A 16823-nucleotide genomic window follows, 5' to 3' on the forward strand; every position below is an offset into this window, starting at 1 on the left:
CAGCCAATCCATGATTCTATGTTTCTCTCTCTCCCTTCCTCTCTGAAATCAACAAAAAAATATTTTTTTAAAATATATAGTAGATAGATTGCATTTTAGTCATCTTCCTAAAGTGAAACTTCAGATAAGAGCAGGGGTATGTTATTTGCAAAATGCAGTTGCTTACCTCAGTGACGTGCACACTAGGGGATCATAGGTGCATTTTAGACTTGGGATTTAGATATGGGATTACCAATAAGAATTGTCTACTTCTTTTAGGTGTCATTTATATGAGAAATGTATTGAGCGCCTTGGAGATAACTTTATGCCCTGCTTATGATCTCAAGCTTTTTACTGAATTATTTATTATTGCATTGTGTTAGCTATTTTGCTTCTTGATAGATCATTTTACACCACAATATTGCTGCTGCCTAAGGGGAAAAAATGTCTTTTCAGCAGTCGTAATGACCTCAAAAAGGGTAATTTGATTCTTAAGATAGGATTTTGACTTGCCTGGTGGTTATAAGAAATTTTCTCTATGACATTGAGGTTATTTTTTTCCCTTACACGGTCATAGACATTGTTTTTCTCCTTCTCTACATTAGGTTTCTTCCAGAAAGTATTTCTCTAGCATTTATTACCTTTATTCTTAATTGTATATATTTTGGTCAGTTCCCTTTGCTAATTTAAGAAAGGAAAGGAAGTGTTTTTTTAAACAAGAAGCTAAAATTCATGTTGTCTGGTAAAGTGATTTTGTTAACACCATTGTTTGTATTGTTCTTGTTCCTTAAAATTGACATTTCTGAAAATAACCTAATATGTACTTTTTTTGAGGATTGTCAGTGTTAGGTCATGGATGGTATTGGCAGACGGACAGGACTGATTGAGAGGGACGACCTAGATGGCTAAAGCAGCACACAGGCATGAGGAGACATTTGGTGATTGAGTAAAACCTGTCTTTTGGCCTCAGGGGCAGCATCACAGTCAGAATCTAGATGGTTGGCCCAAGCCAGAGGATGCAGTAGGAGTAGAAAATTTAAATACCCATAGAAGTTGGCAAATAATGTGAATGAATAGTGCCTGCCTGGTGGCAGCTGTGGCCTGTTCAAGAGTCCCTACTCCTCTAATCTAAGAGGAGCTGTATGGGAACATGGACCCAGGTGTTTATATAAATCTTATGTTTAAATATTAGTACCTAATTTTTTTCCTAATTCATTACAAGCCAAATTTGGTTAATTTGGTATCAGTTTGTGACTACTGTCTTTAAAAGAGGCTCTTTTCTGTTATTTAATAATTATGATGACCTTATACTGTAGGTAATTTTATACCAGTAAACTCTCTGGGAGAAAAAATAATGAAAGGGAGGAAAGGAAGGAAAGAGGGAGGGAGGAAGAGAAGGAGGGAGGGAAGGAAACGGGAAACCTTTTCCATGTCTCCCATCTGATTTCTAATACATCTTTACTTACTGGCTTCTCTATAAAAGATTGAAATTTGTTTAGGGGAATATGAACAATATATTTTAAATGTTTTTGTTTAATTACCTTTTAGCATTCTATCTATATTTCTGTGCAGTTCCAATGACCTATTTATGTTTAGCTTGGAGTTTTATTTATAATACTAGAGGCCCAGTGCGCGAAATTGGGCGGGACCCCAGACCTGCCACACCCGGAAACCCATCAGTGCACCTCCTGGTGACCGGTTTGGTCATTACGGCATTACGGCCACTGGCCTTTTATAATATAGTCTAGAGGCCCGGTGCACGAAATTTGTGCACGGGGCGGGGGGTGTCCCTTAGCCGAGCCTGCACCCTCTCCAATCTGGGACCCGTCAAAGGATGTCCGACTGCCCGTTTAGGCCCGATTGGGCCTAAACGGGCAGTCAGACATCCCTCTCACAATCCAGGACTGCTGGCTCCCAACTGCTCTCCTGCCTGCCTTCCTGATTGCCCCTAACCGCTTCTGCCTGCCAGCCTGATCACCCCCTAACCACTCCCCTGCCAGCCTGATTGATGCCTGACTGCTCCCCTGCCAGCCTGTATGCCCCTAACTGCCCTCCCCTGCAGGCCTGGGTTCCCCCCAACTGCCCTTCCCTGCAGGCATGGTCGCCCCCAACTTCCCTCCTCTGCAGGCCTGGTCACCCCCAACTTCCCTCCTCTGCCAGCCTGGTCACCCCTAACTGCCCTCCCCTGCAGGCTTGATTGCCCCCAACTGCCCTCCCTTGCAGGCCTGGTCCCTCCCAACAGCCCTCCCCGGCTGGCCTGATTGCCCACAACTGCCCTCCCTTGCAGGCCTAGTCCCTCCCAACTAACCTCCCCTGCTGGCCATCTTGTGGCAGCCATCTTGTGTCCACATGGGGGCAGCCATCTTGTGTGTTGGAGTGATGGTCAATTTGCATATTATTCTTTTATTAGATAGGATAGAGGCCTAATGCACAGGTGGGGTCCTGCTGGTTTTCCCTGAAGAGTGTCCCAGATCAGGGTGGGGGTTCCCTTGGGGTGTGGGACAACCTGAGCGAGGGGCCTGTGATGGTTTGCAGGCCGACCACACCCCCCGGCAACCCAAGGGGAGGCCCTGTTATCTGGGATTTATCTTCTATAATTGAAACTTTGTATCCTTGAACGGAGGCCATGGCTGCGGGAGCTTGGCTTCCTCCATTGCCCCCCGGAAACCAAGCCTCCTGCTCGCTCCGTGGCTGCAGCCATCTTGATTGGGTTAATTTGCATACTTGCTCCTGATTGGCTGGTGGGCGTGGCTTGTGGGTGTAGCGGAGGTAAGTCAATTTGCATATTATTCTTATTAGATAGGATATCAAACTTGGTGGGTTTTTTTTTTGTTATCCTCACCCGAGGTTATTTTTTCAATTGATTTTTAAAGAGTGGAAGAGAGTAAGGAGAGAGAGAAACATTGATGTGAGAGAGAAACATCGATTGGTTGTCTCCTGCACACACACCCACAGAGGCTGGGATCAACACCTGCAACCCAAGTACATGCCCTTGACCAGAATCAAACCCACCACCCTTCCATGCATGGGCTGATGCTTTACCCATCAAACCACACTGGCCAGGCTCAAACTTAGTTTTGATACTTGAATAAGAGCACTCATCTTTTTTTAAAAATAAAAGTCCTGTATTTTTTTTTTTTAATTTATCTTTATTGTTGAAAGTATTCTTTTTCAACACATATAGTGCTCATCTATTATGTATATGGTGCCTTTTCTGGTGTTTAGTATTCTTGTTGATATCTGTCACTCCTATATGTAATACTAACAATTTGTTTTTAAAAGCCAGCTTATGTGTTTTTTAATTTATTTTCTTCAATAATTTTTTCCAGCTTACCATGATATTTTAAAAAATTCAGAAAAGATAACTCACATACCCACTACAAACATTCAACTGTTAACATTTTGCCAAATTTTCTGGCTGACTAATTGGTTTGCTAAACCAGTGGTTGGCAAACTGTGGCTCGCGAGCCACATGCGGCTCGTGAGCCGCGGTTTGCTGCTCTGTTGACTAATGAGTTTGCCGACCATTGTCATATACTACCCTTTACCTCTTTGCACACAATATGCCACAATTGCCTAATCCTCACAGCTTCCAACTACACGGTAACATTTAGTATGTTTGGCAAACTCATTAGTCGTTGGCAAACTCATTAGTCAACAGAGCGGCAAACCGCAGTTTGCCGACCACTGTGCTAAACCATTTGAAAATGAGTTGCAGACATCATGCTACCTTATCAATACATACTTGAGCATGCATGTTCTAAAAATAAAAAATTCCATAATCACAGTCTCATCTTATAAATTGGTATGTAACTCTGTGTGTGTGTGTGTGTGTGTGTGTGTGTGTGTATGTATACACACTTTATGTTATTTGTGTTCTGGAAAGGCACTAGGGTATGTTCAGGAGATGCTCATGAATTTAAAAACAAAACGAAACCTCCTCTGTCCTTTGTTGATTATTTGCTACAACAAAGTGAAGGCTACATTGGATCTGGGTCAGAGCAGATATGGTCTTTATTGCTGCAATCCCTGGACAACATCCAGGTGCCTTCTAAAACAGTTTACTTTCACAAGGCTCACAGAGATAAGGAGACTATTGGTTGAGTTGGAACTCTTTCCCAGAACTGCTAGCCTCAAGCTACAAGCAGAGTCTTACTAGGCTAGGGCAGTGGTCGGCAAACTCATTAGTCAACAGAGCCAAATATCAACAGTACCACGATTGAAATTTCTTTTGAGAGCCAAATTTTTTAAACTTAAACTTCTTCTAACGCCACTTCTTCAAAATAGACTCGCCCAGGCCGTGGTATTTTGTGGAAGAGCCACACTCAAGGGGCCAAAGAGCCGCATGTGGCTCGCAAGCCGCGGTTTGCCGACCACTGGGCTAGGGGAACAGATGCTAATGGGAGTAGTACCTTCTGCTCCTGGTTTGGATTTCCAGGTAAATGACTGCATATGTTCCTAGGTAAAGGCCAGGGAGGTGTGAAGCTTTACTATAGAGTTTTAGTAGGAGGTCTAGATATCTGGTCATTTGTTAATATGCACCCATGACCCATTTTTATGCAGTAAGACCTAGATATAATGGACTAATTCAGGCGAAATTCTGTTATATAATAAAGTAGGTTTTCTGAATGTGTATGTAAAGAAATTGACAAATTAGTTTACCTATTTTTACTTATATAGACACGTTTGTGTAATGAAAACTGATTATGTATGAAAAGTTTAATTTCACAGAAAAGTTTTCTATATGTATTACTGTAATTTAAAATTTATACTGAATAGGTCTAGTAAATGGGTGCATTTATTGGTTACCCAAGTGATTGCACACGGCTGGGTGTGGCTTAGTGCCCATGGGGACATCAACTGGCAGTGTGTTAAAACTGCTGCAGAAAGTCACTCCACGCAACAGCAGAACCAATTACTGACAACAGAACCAATTACCGCGTTGGATGCGATGGGATCACATGCTAATCATTCACCGAACATTGTTTACAAGCACGGTGACTTGGATTTAAATATGTAGACTCTAGTTATAGATATGTCATATTTATTTATGTTGGCAAAATTACTAGTGTTTTTTCCAAAATATGATCCATTTTCTAAAACTTGTTTAAAATACAGTGAATTAATAACAAAAGAATAGCCTGTTAAATTTAATTATGAGCAAATCTTGGTTAAAAGCATTTTAAAATTAACAAGGTGTTAATCATCACATATGACATACAGACCAGAAATTTTGTCCAGTATATTCGAAGTTCATTAAATAGAGGTCCACAGAGTGTAAGGTTTACTGTATTACAATGAAACACTTGAGTAGTCTAACCTCAAAATTTTCAGAATTTTAATGGAATGTCTCTCTGGTTAGCACATTTTTGCATATGAATGTCAATAATGCTACTCTGTTTTGCCTGTCAGCTTCCTAAATAAGGAGTAGAGAATACAAAAATGGATTTTATGTCTTTGTAAAAAGGAGTTTAGTATTGGAATTTTCCCAGTTTCTCCCTAGACCTGTTATAAAAGATGTGTCTATTTAATTATGCTTTGTGCTATTCTGTGGAAGATTTCCAGCATTATGATTGCCTTCCTTTTCACTCTCATTTTAAAATGTTATTTTCCTCTGTTACAGATTTTTTTCTTAGGTGTATTGACTGATGTTTAATGAGAACAATCGAGACCAGTTAGAATTTTCTGCAAGGAATGGAATTAGCTCATAGCTTATTGCTGAATGAAGAAGCATGCAATCAACTAGGTGAAGTTCAGAAGGCAGAGTTTATTTTTGATTGGTTGAGATATTTGGAAAAGCTCTTGCTAGCAACCAGCAGGGTAGGTAAAACTACAAAAACTGGTTTTTGTTTGTTTTTCTTTAAGCCAGATAATATTTTGTTCCTTTGGTTTGCGTTTCTAGTTCTGTCCAGAATAACCTAAATTAGCTTTCAAATGCTAGACCTTATTAAGACTTTATAATGAAATGTTACAGGAAGTTTATATATTCTGTTCAAAAAAGCAATAAAAATTAGCCCATATTTTATATATTACTCAAAAATATTGCAGAAACTAACTACAAACTACATTGTATTCGATTTTATTTTCATTATATCCTATACTTTATGTATCTCCATATGTACGAAGCCCTGTAGTAGAGTGCTAAATGATGTCATAGGAGTTTCAATTTAAAGAAAGGTGTGGACCCTTTAATGGGAGAGTTGTTGAGTAAACATATTCCCTTTTAAAAGCTTATAAAATGGGTACAAAAAAAGAAAACTAATCACTCATACCCTTCATATACATTCAGCAGTTATTAATATTTTGCCATATTTGATTGATGTATTGATTTACTGAGCCATGTGAAGTTCTGCTTTATTTCTAAATACTTTTTGCATACCTCTAAATATAAGGATATTCTCCTACAAAATAACAATGCTATTTGTAATGCAGAAGTGGTGCAAAGACACTACTCATGGAGACGTTTAGAATTTAACAAAAGACAAAATCCATACACTAAATTAACAGATATTTCACTGTGGAAGTTTAAGTCTTGGTGAGCATCTGAATACCATTGCCATTGTAATGATATTCTGTATTCCTTTTTGAGAGAGCAGACTAGTAAAATGGAGTAACATTATTGGCATTTAGGTGCATAAGCTTGCAAAAAGAAAATTGCACTGAACTTAGAAAAAGGTCTGAGTAAAACAAGTAACCATTACAAGGTCAGCTCTGATAATGGGTTATAGGTTGTTGCTTATTATGCAACTATATATAGGATGGGAGCTTAATAACTAAGAAGCTCTTGTTGAAATACAAATTTGCTCTACCTTTCAAACATAAGAAGAAAGATATAGAAGAAATAGAGCCATTGTCTTTCACAGAGACTCCAGTATATTTTGGTCCAGAATTTGTTTTGTGGAGATAACCAGTAGGGCAGCAAACTACCTGTTCATGTTTTATGAGGATCACACCACCAATTTACTTGTAATTTTTAATCAAAATAATTTTACACTTTTCTAGAGCCTTTTAGTTAGTTCTTCAATATATGGGGGAAAATAGAGGATTGCATGTAATTACGTTGACTTTGAATTGTCTTTTTGTTACCTTCCTTTCTAGAGTGATGTGAAGGAGAAACAGAAGACTCTTGTTGAGCAGCTCCTGTCTTTGTTGAACAGCTCCCCAGGGCCTCCTACCCGCAAACTCCTTGCTAAGAATCTAGGCATTCTTTATGGTATTGGAGACACATTCTCTGTCTATGAGACAATCGATAAATGTAATGATCTTATTCGTAGCAAAGATGACTCTCCAAGTTACCTTCCCACTAAACTGTAAGTTAGATAATAAAACTGAACAAGAATAAAATAGTGCTTCCTTATAATATCATTTTTATAAATATCCCAAACTACTTAATAATTACTTTGAAACAAAATATAAATTTTTTACTCATTTTTAGATCCAACTTTAAAAATAATCTAACATATTCCTATTGACTGAGAAAGAGTTCTTTAAGAAAATATTTTAGGCATATTTGAAATCTAGATTTAGAAATGAAAACTATCAATAAAATTTTAGCAATTGAATATTTAAGAAAAGGTATTTTAAGTTCTTCACGCATGTTTTGGATGTCCTTTTAGTGTATTCTTAATAGTTAAAATTAATAGTAAATGTCATAGAAAAATACTCTTCTAAGATCCTAAAAAATAGCAGCTTAGTTTCTTTCTCCATAGAATTCAGATCATTTTTATTACCTGTGTTTTTAGGGAAGTTGATTTGCCATGTATAATTTCACAATAGTAATTTCATAGAAATTTTTGTTGATTTAATTTTAGCTTATATCAGAATATATTTTCTGATAAAATTTTCAGACTTGAGAATATTATTTCTTGCTTTTCTTATCTTTTATCTTTAAGACTGTCTTTAAGTATCCTATATAATAAAACCCTAATATGTAAATTGACTGAAGGTGGAACAACCAGTCGCTATGACCATCAGGGGGCAGACGCCCAACACAGGAACTGCCCCCTGGTGGTCAGTGCACTCCCACAGGGAGCCGATCAATGATTCTCTCTCATTATTGATGTTTCTCTCTCTCTCTCCCTCTCTGAAATAAAAATATATATATGTGTGTATATATGTATATATACATATATATACATATATATACATATATATAACTTAAAAAATAATGTGTAATATTTGATACTCACCTAAGTGTCATGCCTTAGAATTTAACAGTGGGGTAGATTCTGGGAAATTTTACCCTTTAAAAGTAAAATTAAAAAGTCACCTTTATTCTAAGTTATTTTTTTATTTCTGTTATTTCCATTCATGACTAATTTCTAATTTAAATGTTGTTTCAGTGCTGCTGTGGTATGTTTGGGTTCCTTGTACAAGAAGTTGGGTAGAATACTGAGTAACACTTTTACTGAAACAGTGGGGAATATTCTTAAAGCTATGAAGAGTGCAGAGGTAAGTAACTACAAGTTTGACCAAAGGATAAAATGATAGTATTTCATAGGTCTTATGCTTTCTTTACCTATGACAAGCATACATAAATATGTATAGAAATATACATTTGGCCCAGTGATCCCACTTCTAGGAATATATCCTAAGAAACCCAAAACACCAGTTGGAAAGAATATATGCACCCTTATGTTCATAGCAGCCCGATTTATAATAGCTAGGATCTAGAAACAGTCCAAGTGCCCATCAGTAGATTAGTGGATAAAAAAGCTGTGGTACATTTTTACCATGGAATATTATGCAGCTTAAAAAAAGGCGGGGGGAGGGATCCCTTTTCTTTCGAGACAGCATTGAGGGACTTGAAGAGTATTATGCTAAGCGAAATAAGCCAGTCAGAATCAAGTATCACATGATCTCACTCATATGTGGAATCTAATGAACAAAATAAACTGATAAACAAAATAGATCCATAGAAATAGAAGCTTGGAACAGACAGACAATTATCAGAAAGGGGGGTGGTAGAGATCAACCAAAGAACTTACATGCATAAGCCCATGGACACAATACTGTGGTGAAGGCCTGGCAGGGGGAAGGGGGTCAATGGGGAAAAAGTATGTAATACTTTCAGTAATAAAGATTTTTAAAAGAATGAAAAAAAGAAATAGAACCATAAATGAACTATTTTCTAGGCGGTATACAAGTAGTTTGTATATTTCTTTATGAGAAAAGCAGTAAGGCAGTAATAGAATTTCGTGTATTCAGACAAATACAAATGGGCAAAACTAAGGTATTTGGTAGACCAATCTCTCCTCCTATCACCTCTTCCATCTGATACTACTTACTAGTGCCAGAGCAAGTGCTTGATACCAAGGACCCAGATACATAGTTGGTAACTACTGTATGCCTAATGGATGGATTAGTATTATACCAGCACCAGAAGGGAGTAAGGAATATCAGGGTTGGAAAGAGCATAGAGGATGTAAGTATGACCAGGATCTGGATGGCCTTTTACTTGTCAGAGGAGAATATGCTCAGCCTTATCTCATTGACTTGTTGGCATCATTTACCGCTGTGAAACACCCTCTGTTTCTGTAGCTGTCTCTTTATTTGATTTCCAAGATACTGTAGTCTCTTGCCAACTATAGCTTTACCGATCAGATTGAAATGAAAGCATTTGTATGTTTATATATCAAAAATTTTAAATCTTAATATTCAAGTATACCTCAGCACCTTTAAATATAAAAACATCACCCCAGTTCTTGTTCTTACCTTACTTAGAAAAACAATCTAGAATACAGTGCTGAAATAATTTATAAAAATACTGGTAGTTACATGCACTTTTTTTTTTAAATGTACCAAGATAAAAATATGGGAAAATTCAAAATATAAAATACGTTGACTTTTGTCTCCCATCTTCAGTGTACTGAACTTCCTGGGATGTTGAAATCATTTGGGGCATTTACTAAAACATCAATAATACAAGTAGCTACTACTTCTTAAGTGTTTATTATGTGCCAGGCTCTATAGTGAATGTCTTCCCAACGGGCTTACTAGTATTTACTTCTTACACTGGCTCTATGCGGTTCATCCTAACCTCATTTTATAGATGAAGAAATAAGTAAGAACAACTTAAAGTCACACAGACACGAAGGGTCAGAGCCAAGACTCAAACCCAGGTCTTTTTAAATCTAAAGCCCAGACTTCTATCCTGTGAGTTAAACTACTTGGACCAATAAATGATAAAAATATTAATAGTTATAAGATTTATTGAACATTTACTGTATTTCAGGCACTATTCTAAGTACTTCACATGTAGTAACTGTTAGCCTTGGGAGAACCTGAGAAGTGGGTACTGTTACCTCCATTTAACAGTTAAAGAAATAGATTTGTTCAAGATCAGGTACCTAGTAGGTGTCAGACCCTGCACTCTTACCATGTCGCCTCATTTATAGCAACCATTTATTGGCTATTTAACAACATGCAAGCTTTGTGCTAGGCACTTTTCCATATATTTTTACTTAATCTTCACATCAACATTATGAAATTTGTATTGTGTTGAAGTGTAATATATATTTATAAAATACCAAATATTAATGTTTGTTGATGTCAGAATAGGTTGGTCTGTGTGTACAAAAATCTTGAGTATTTCTCTCATTTATGAGATAATTTTCAGTGCTTAATGCTATTCTTCACAGTACTTTTTCCCCTCTATTCTTTAAATTTTTTCTTTTCTCTTTGGTAGTCTCAAGGTCGATATGAGATTATGTTGAGCCTGCAAAATATATTGAAAGGACTTGGAGCTGCCGCTACACCTTGCCACAGAGATATTTATAAAGCTGCCAGATCCTGCTTGACAGATAGGTCCATGGCTGTTCGTTGTGCTGCTGCAAAGGTGAAATGGCCTAATAAGCAGAATTTCTGTTTGAAAAGTAAATCAGTTTTTTTCTGTGAAAACAGCCCCATGATCTTAGAGCTGCAACTTTGGTAATCAGCTGTCTCACTTTAACATGAGGAAACTGAGACCCAGAGAGTTATATGAATTTCCCAAGGTTCATCTAGTAGTTAGCAGTGCATTGTCCAATGTAGTGAGTTCAAATGATCAGACTCAGTATTCCTTTGCTACTAAGCTTCCTTCCTGTAATTGTATAAACTTAAATTTACATATAAGATTTATGCTGTTTGAAAGTGATTTGTTTTTGTTTTTATCATGCCTTATTAACATATTTGAATAGATAGTATAGTAAAGTTGTTTATGATGGAATTATTCTCACAATTGCTCATAGCCAATAGACTGGTTCTAAGGACATTTTTAAAAAATACATTTTTAATGATTTCAGAGAGGAAAGGAGAGGGACAGAGAGATAGAAACATCAATGATGAGAGAGAATCATTGATCGGCTGCCTCTTGCATGTCCCACACTGGGCATGGAGCCTGCAACCTGGGCATGTGCCCTGGCCGGGAATTGAACCATGACCTCCAAGTTCATAGGTCGACGCTCAACCATTGAGCCACGCTGGCCGGGCCTAAGGACATCTTTTACAGCCCTGTCCTCCCACACTATATAAACACATTGCTTTTATGATTTTTAATAAGTATTCACTTGTTGTCCCTGTAATCATTACTTAGAAACTTTGGGTTTGTGTTCTATTTTTGTTAAATCTTGATATTTTCTATAATTTATCTAGATCGGAACTTGATACTTACATTTTGTTTTTCATTAATTTCTGTTTTTCCGCTTGAGTAGTGTCTCTTTGAACTTCAGAATGAGGCCAGCTTCATGTGGAGTACAGACCTGGACAGTGTGGCCACTCTATGTTTTAAGTCATTTGAAGGTTCCAATTATGATGTGCGGATTTCAGTTTCAAAGCTACTAGGGACAGTGTTGGCTAAAGCTATAATTTCTAAACATCCAGGAGCAGGTAAATTCATTTAATTATTTTCAAATGTCTTCTGTAATTTTCTTCCCAATTGATTTAAACAAACATATGTAGCATTACTACTACCCATTAATTTCTTTTTTTTTTAAAGGCAGACCATCTTATAAATCAGTTTTAGTTTGTAGCATTGCTCTAGGTCCGTGGTCGGCAGACTGTGGCTCGCGAACCACATGCGGCTCTTTGGCCCCTTGAGTGTGGCTCTTCCACAAAATACCACGGCCTGGGCAAGTCTTATTTTGAAGAAGTGGCATTAGAAGAAGTTTAAGTTTAAAAAATTTGGCTCTCAAAAGAAATTTCAATCGTTGTACTGTTGATATTTGGCTCTGTTGACTAATGAGTTTGCCGACCACTGCTTTAGGTCCTAATATTTCATTTTCAAATAATTCAATAAAAGTTTGAGGGGAAAAATACTTTTATTTATTTACTCTTGAAGAAATTTACTTTATTCTATCACTGTCTTCCTCTACATTCTGGGTGTTTTTCTTTTACTTAAATGTGAAGTATTATCCAATAAGAGAGATTATCTAAATCTTGAGAGAATTTTTTTTAAACAGTATGCATCTGATTACAGACATTTATTTGGCTTGCTATTTACTAAGTTTGTATAAGGGAGCAATGATATCAATAATTCCAAACAACAGCTATTTGAAACTTACTATATTTGGAAAATTTGCTTGGTGTTAGTTTTTGTTCCCTATTTGTACAGTTCTAGGCAGTGAGCAAGGAAGGATAGGGTATTTTTGAAAACGAGAGTTTGCCTGGGTTAATCTACAGCATATATAAAATAATGAGGAATAATTGAAAACTTGCTTTATTATTCTATCTCCAAAGAATAAACAGTCTCACACAAGTGAAAATGTGTTTGTGCTGTACAACCTTGCCTCACATTTGTAGACCAGGAGTACTGACATCACCTTGGAGCTTATAAGAAATTCAGAAACCCAGGCCCAGCCCAACTTAGTAAAACAAAATTCTCATTTTAACAAGAACCCTTAATGGTGGCTGGCAGACATAAAAGATAATTTGTATACACAATGAAGTTTGAGAACCATTGCTCTAGAAATTGTTTATTGTTATTAAAAAGCAGATTCTGTTTTTTTCTAGTCATAGTATTTTCTGAACCAGAGATGAGAGATGTCAGGCAGTATATACCATATCAGAATTAACTGAGAACACTAACAAACTGTACAGTCCCCTCATTCTCCAGTTGAGACCCACAAGTTTAAAACGTATACTAAGAAATTTTTATTGTGGTTCTTCTAATCTTGTAATTCAGTACTTTCTAATTTATGGTGGAGGTTGGAAGTAAGGTGGAAAGGTGGATGGGAAGAGGAAGAAGCAAAAAACAACGAAATCCACAAAACCAGAAAAAAAGTTCTTCAGGTCATTTGAGAGGTTAAATCTTGAACCACCTAAAAATTTGAAGTTAGAAGACATGTTTAATTAAGCCCTGTTGAAAAGGTGAATTGCACATTAATGTGTCATTAGCACTAGCACATATTTGCAATAAAAACAAATAAAAATGTAGAATTATATAACAAATGTGATAATATTTAAATGTATACCCTCCTATCGTAGCACTAAACTAACACCAGCAATTTTGTAATCAGACTAAACAAAATGAAGAACCAACTTCATCTACACTGAAAAACTTTGGCCTAATATTTTAGAAATTCTCTCATCTGTAAATTCTAGCTTGCATTATAATTGAGTTATTTCATACAACTAAAAAGTGATCTAGATGTCATGATAGATTTTTTTTAAAGTAGGAGACTAATAGCAATATAGCTTTTAAGAATTTGGAAAACAAATGCAGTGGAGGATTGTACATTTCAACCACAATATGCAAAGATTATGAGGTACAGAACTGAAATGACATTCTTAGTCAAACTGATGAGCTTAAAATAGGTTGTATATTATACCAATGTACTTAAAAAGCAGGAATTGAGTATGACATTCTCCTAGCATTGGGGTAAATTGCCAGGGATTTATGTAATTTTAATCACTTCTTGACCATGAACCTTAAGTAGGTCTTAATGGTGGCTGGCAGATATAATATTTTCCCTAGTCCATTCACTCTCCCACTCTCTAATTGACTATTTTATACCTACTTCTTCCCCCATCTTATTTTCACTGGATGGCCTAAATTCCATAGGCTTCCCTATCAAATTCACTCATCTTCTACCATCTGAACACATATACTCTGACTTTCCCACTATTACTCAAGATGAATTATGCAATCTTCTGTTAAAGCCACACTTTTGATATATATATTAGAATTACATTCTCTCACCTTCTCAAGGACATTGCTCTAGGAAGTCTCCCTTTCATATTTCAACATTTCCCTCTCTATCAGATTATTCCCTACAAAACATGCTTTTTTTAATGCCTCCCACTTAAAAAAGAAAATTGTGTATGTCAGCCAGCTAGAGCCCCATTTCTCTTCCCTTTGCAGCAAATTCCTCAAGAGGGGTTTCTTTTGTTTTGTTTTTCTGGATTATCTGCATCATTTTATTTATTTATTCATTTATTCATTTATTCATTTATTTTCAATTACATTTTACATTCGGTACTGTTCTGTATTAGTTTCAAATGTATAGAATAGTGGTTAGACAATCTTGCACTTCACAGAGCAGTCCCCTCACCCCACCCCAATATTTGAAGTACCCACCTGGCACCATACATAGTTATTGTTGACTATATTCCCTCAGAAGAGTTGACACCCTCTCTCTTCAGTTCCTCTCCTGCCATAATTTTCAAACCCACTTAAATTAGGATTTTTCCCCAATCACTCCACCCAAATTTTTTTTGGTAAAGATAACCAATGACCTCTATGTTCATTTATTCACTCAGTAATAAGTAATTTGTTGAGTGTTTATATGGGGCTGAATCTGTTCTAAATGTGTGGGATATGTTATTGAGCAAAACAGATAAAAACCCCTGCTGTTTTGGAGCTTATGTTCTATATTTAGCCATGCTAAAGCCAGCAGGAAAACTCTCAGTTGTCTTACTTGACCTTTCAGCATCATTTAGCTCAGTTGATCCTCCTTATTCTTTTCTCATTTTCTTCTTAGGACCTCATGGCCCTTTAAAAATCCCTTGGTTTTCCTTCCTCCCCACTAGGAATTCCTGTTCAGTCTTCTTCAATGATTCCTTGTCTTGTCATAGAAGAAACACATCACCTAGTACTTGGTCTCCTGCTCTTTATGTCTACTCATTCTCTTGGAGATCTTATCCAATCTCATGGCTTACATACCATCTAAATATCATCTATATTAGGGATTCCTGGATTTATATCTTTATAGCCCAGACTTCTCTCCTGGACACCAGATTTTCATGTCCAGCTGCCCATTTGACATCTCTATTTTGATGTCCATTTGATGTTTCAAATTAACTTGTCCTAAAGTGAATGCTTGACTTCCCCTTCCCCACACATACTCACACCGGCTTTACTTGCAGTCTTGTTGATCTAAATTGATGACAACTCTATCCTTCCAGGTGTTCAAACAAAATTTGTAAAGTCACCCTTTACTCTTCTCTCTCACACTCAATAGCTATTCTACTTGACAATCTTAAAACATAACCAGAATCAGGATTCCTTGGAGAAAAGGCTTATTATGGGGTTGGAGCTGGAAAAGTCTGAACATGAGCCTAGAACATCTTATGCCAAAAAGTAAGGAACTCCATTGGCCAGCTTTCTCAAGAGTCTTCCATTGGTCAAATTTAGGACAATATTAGAGGCAAAACTAGTAATGACAGAAAATGGATAACCTGTTAAATAAAAAGGAATCTTATTTTTATAGATTACTGAAAATAAGTAAATAAAGGAAAAGGAAGAGCTCTTTTTTATGGTGGAATTCAGCTAATAACTGAGAAAGAGTAATTTTTAGTCAATGACATTATTGGAATTATTACAATAACTAGAGGCCCAGTGCACGAAATTCGTGCACAGGTAGGGTCCCTAGGCCTGGCCGGTGATCAGGACCGATCTGTGGGGCAACCGGCACGGCAATCGGGGGCCCCCGCTGGCACCCACATTGGCTGGCCTGGGGCTGGGAGCAGCTCCTATGTTGAGCATCTGCCCCCTGGTGGTCAGTGCACATCATAGTGACCAGTCGTTCTGCCGTTCGGTCAATTTGCATATTAGGCTTTTAGTATATAGGATAATTTATGCAGGTAGGAATCCTCAGTACATTCTTGGGTGAAAGTTAGATAGGTTATAGAATATTTATGCCATCTTAAAGTATCACCACACAGGTTACATAATAATTACAAAGGGGAAAATAATATTTGACAGTGGACAAACCTGGCCGACATCTTACTCAGGTGTTCAAAGTCACCAAGACTTTACAGTGCCCTTGATATTATGCATTGAGAAGGCTTATAGCAATACTTACTTAGTTCTCTTGTCAAAAATTCTGAGGAAGTACTAGACAGACTCAAATTGAGGGATCTTCTGTAAAACAATTAGTCGTACGTATAGTCTTCAAAAATAAGGAAGTAATAAGAAAAATATTGTGAGTGTAGCTGGAGGGTATATGGGAATTTATTTTACTACTCTTGTAGCTTTTTTGTAATTTTGAAAATTTTCTTAATAAAAAAACTTAAAAATAGAACAGGGCAGAAATACAAGGAGTGAGGGGGCATTGTTGTGTTTTTCAACAACACATATGTATAGATATATGTATGTCTATTCAGACTCCACTTTACTGCAGCCACCTTGATCTAAGCCAACATCACCCTTTGCTTGAATTTCTAAATTGTTCCTGATGGATTCTCCTACTTTTACCTTTGCCCCTTTATATAGTCTTCTCTTAGCACAGAGGCCAAGTGACAGATTATATCACTCTTCTGCTCAAGGTCCTCCACTGGCACCTCACTTCACTTACATCCTTAGAAGGATCTATGAATAAGATCCTTTGTCTTCTCTCTACTCATCCTTATAGCCTGGTCTGTTTCCT

The 16823-nt window shown here is 36.9% G+C and overlaps 1 protein-coding gene across 6 annotated transcripts in view; it reads left to right on the forward strand.

The window, feature by feature from the left end:
* The window catches only part of HEATR5A (HEAT repeat containing 5A), a 110628-nt gene that overhangs the window by 14089 nt on the left and 79716 nt on the right, over positions 1-16823 (forward strand). For all 6 annotated transcript variants that reach the window (XM_079769912.1, XM_079769910.1, XM_079769909.1 and 3 more), the window contains exons 2-6: positions 5603-5799; positions 7078-7289; positions 8322-8430; positions 10667-10816; positions 11670-11844. In XM_079769912.1, the coding sequence (XP_079626038.1) occupies positions 5674-5799; positions 7078-7289; positions 8322-8430; positions 10667-10816; positions 11670-11844 (772 nt within the window). In that variant the 5' untranslated portion in view covers positions 5603-5673. The remainder of the gene's footprint in view (positions 1-5602; positions 5800-7077; positions 7290-8321; positions 8431-10666; positions 10817-11669; positions 11845-16823) is intronic.

The sequence above is a fragment of the Cnephaeus nilssonii genome (assembly GCF_951640355.1).
Source record: "Cnephaeus nilssonii genome assembly, chromosome: 4".
In the NCBI taxonomy this organism is placed as follows: Eukaryota; Metazoa; Chordata; class Mammalia; order Chiroptera; family Vespertilionidae; genus Cnephaeus; species Cnephaeus nilssonii.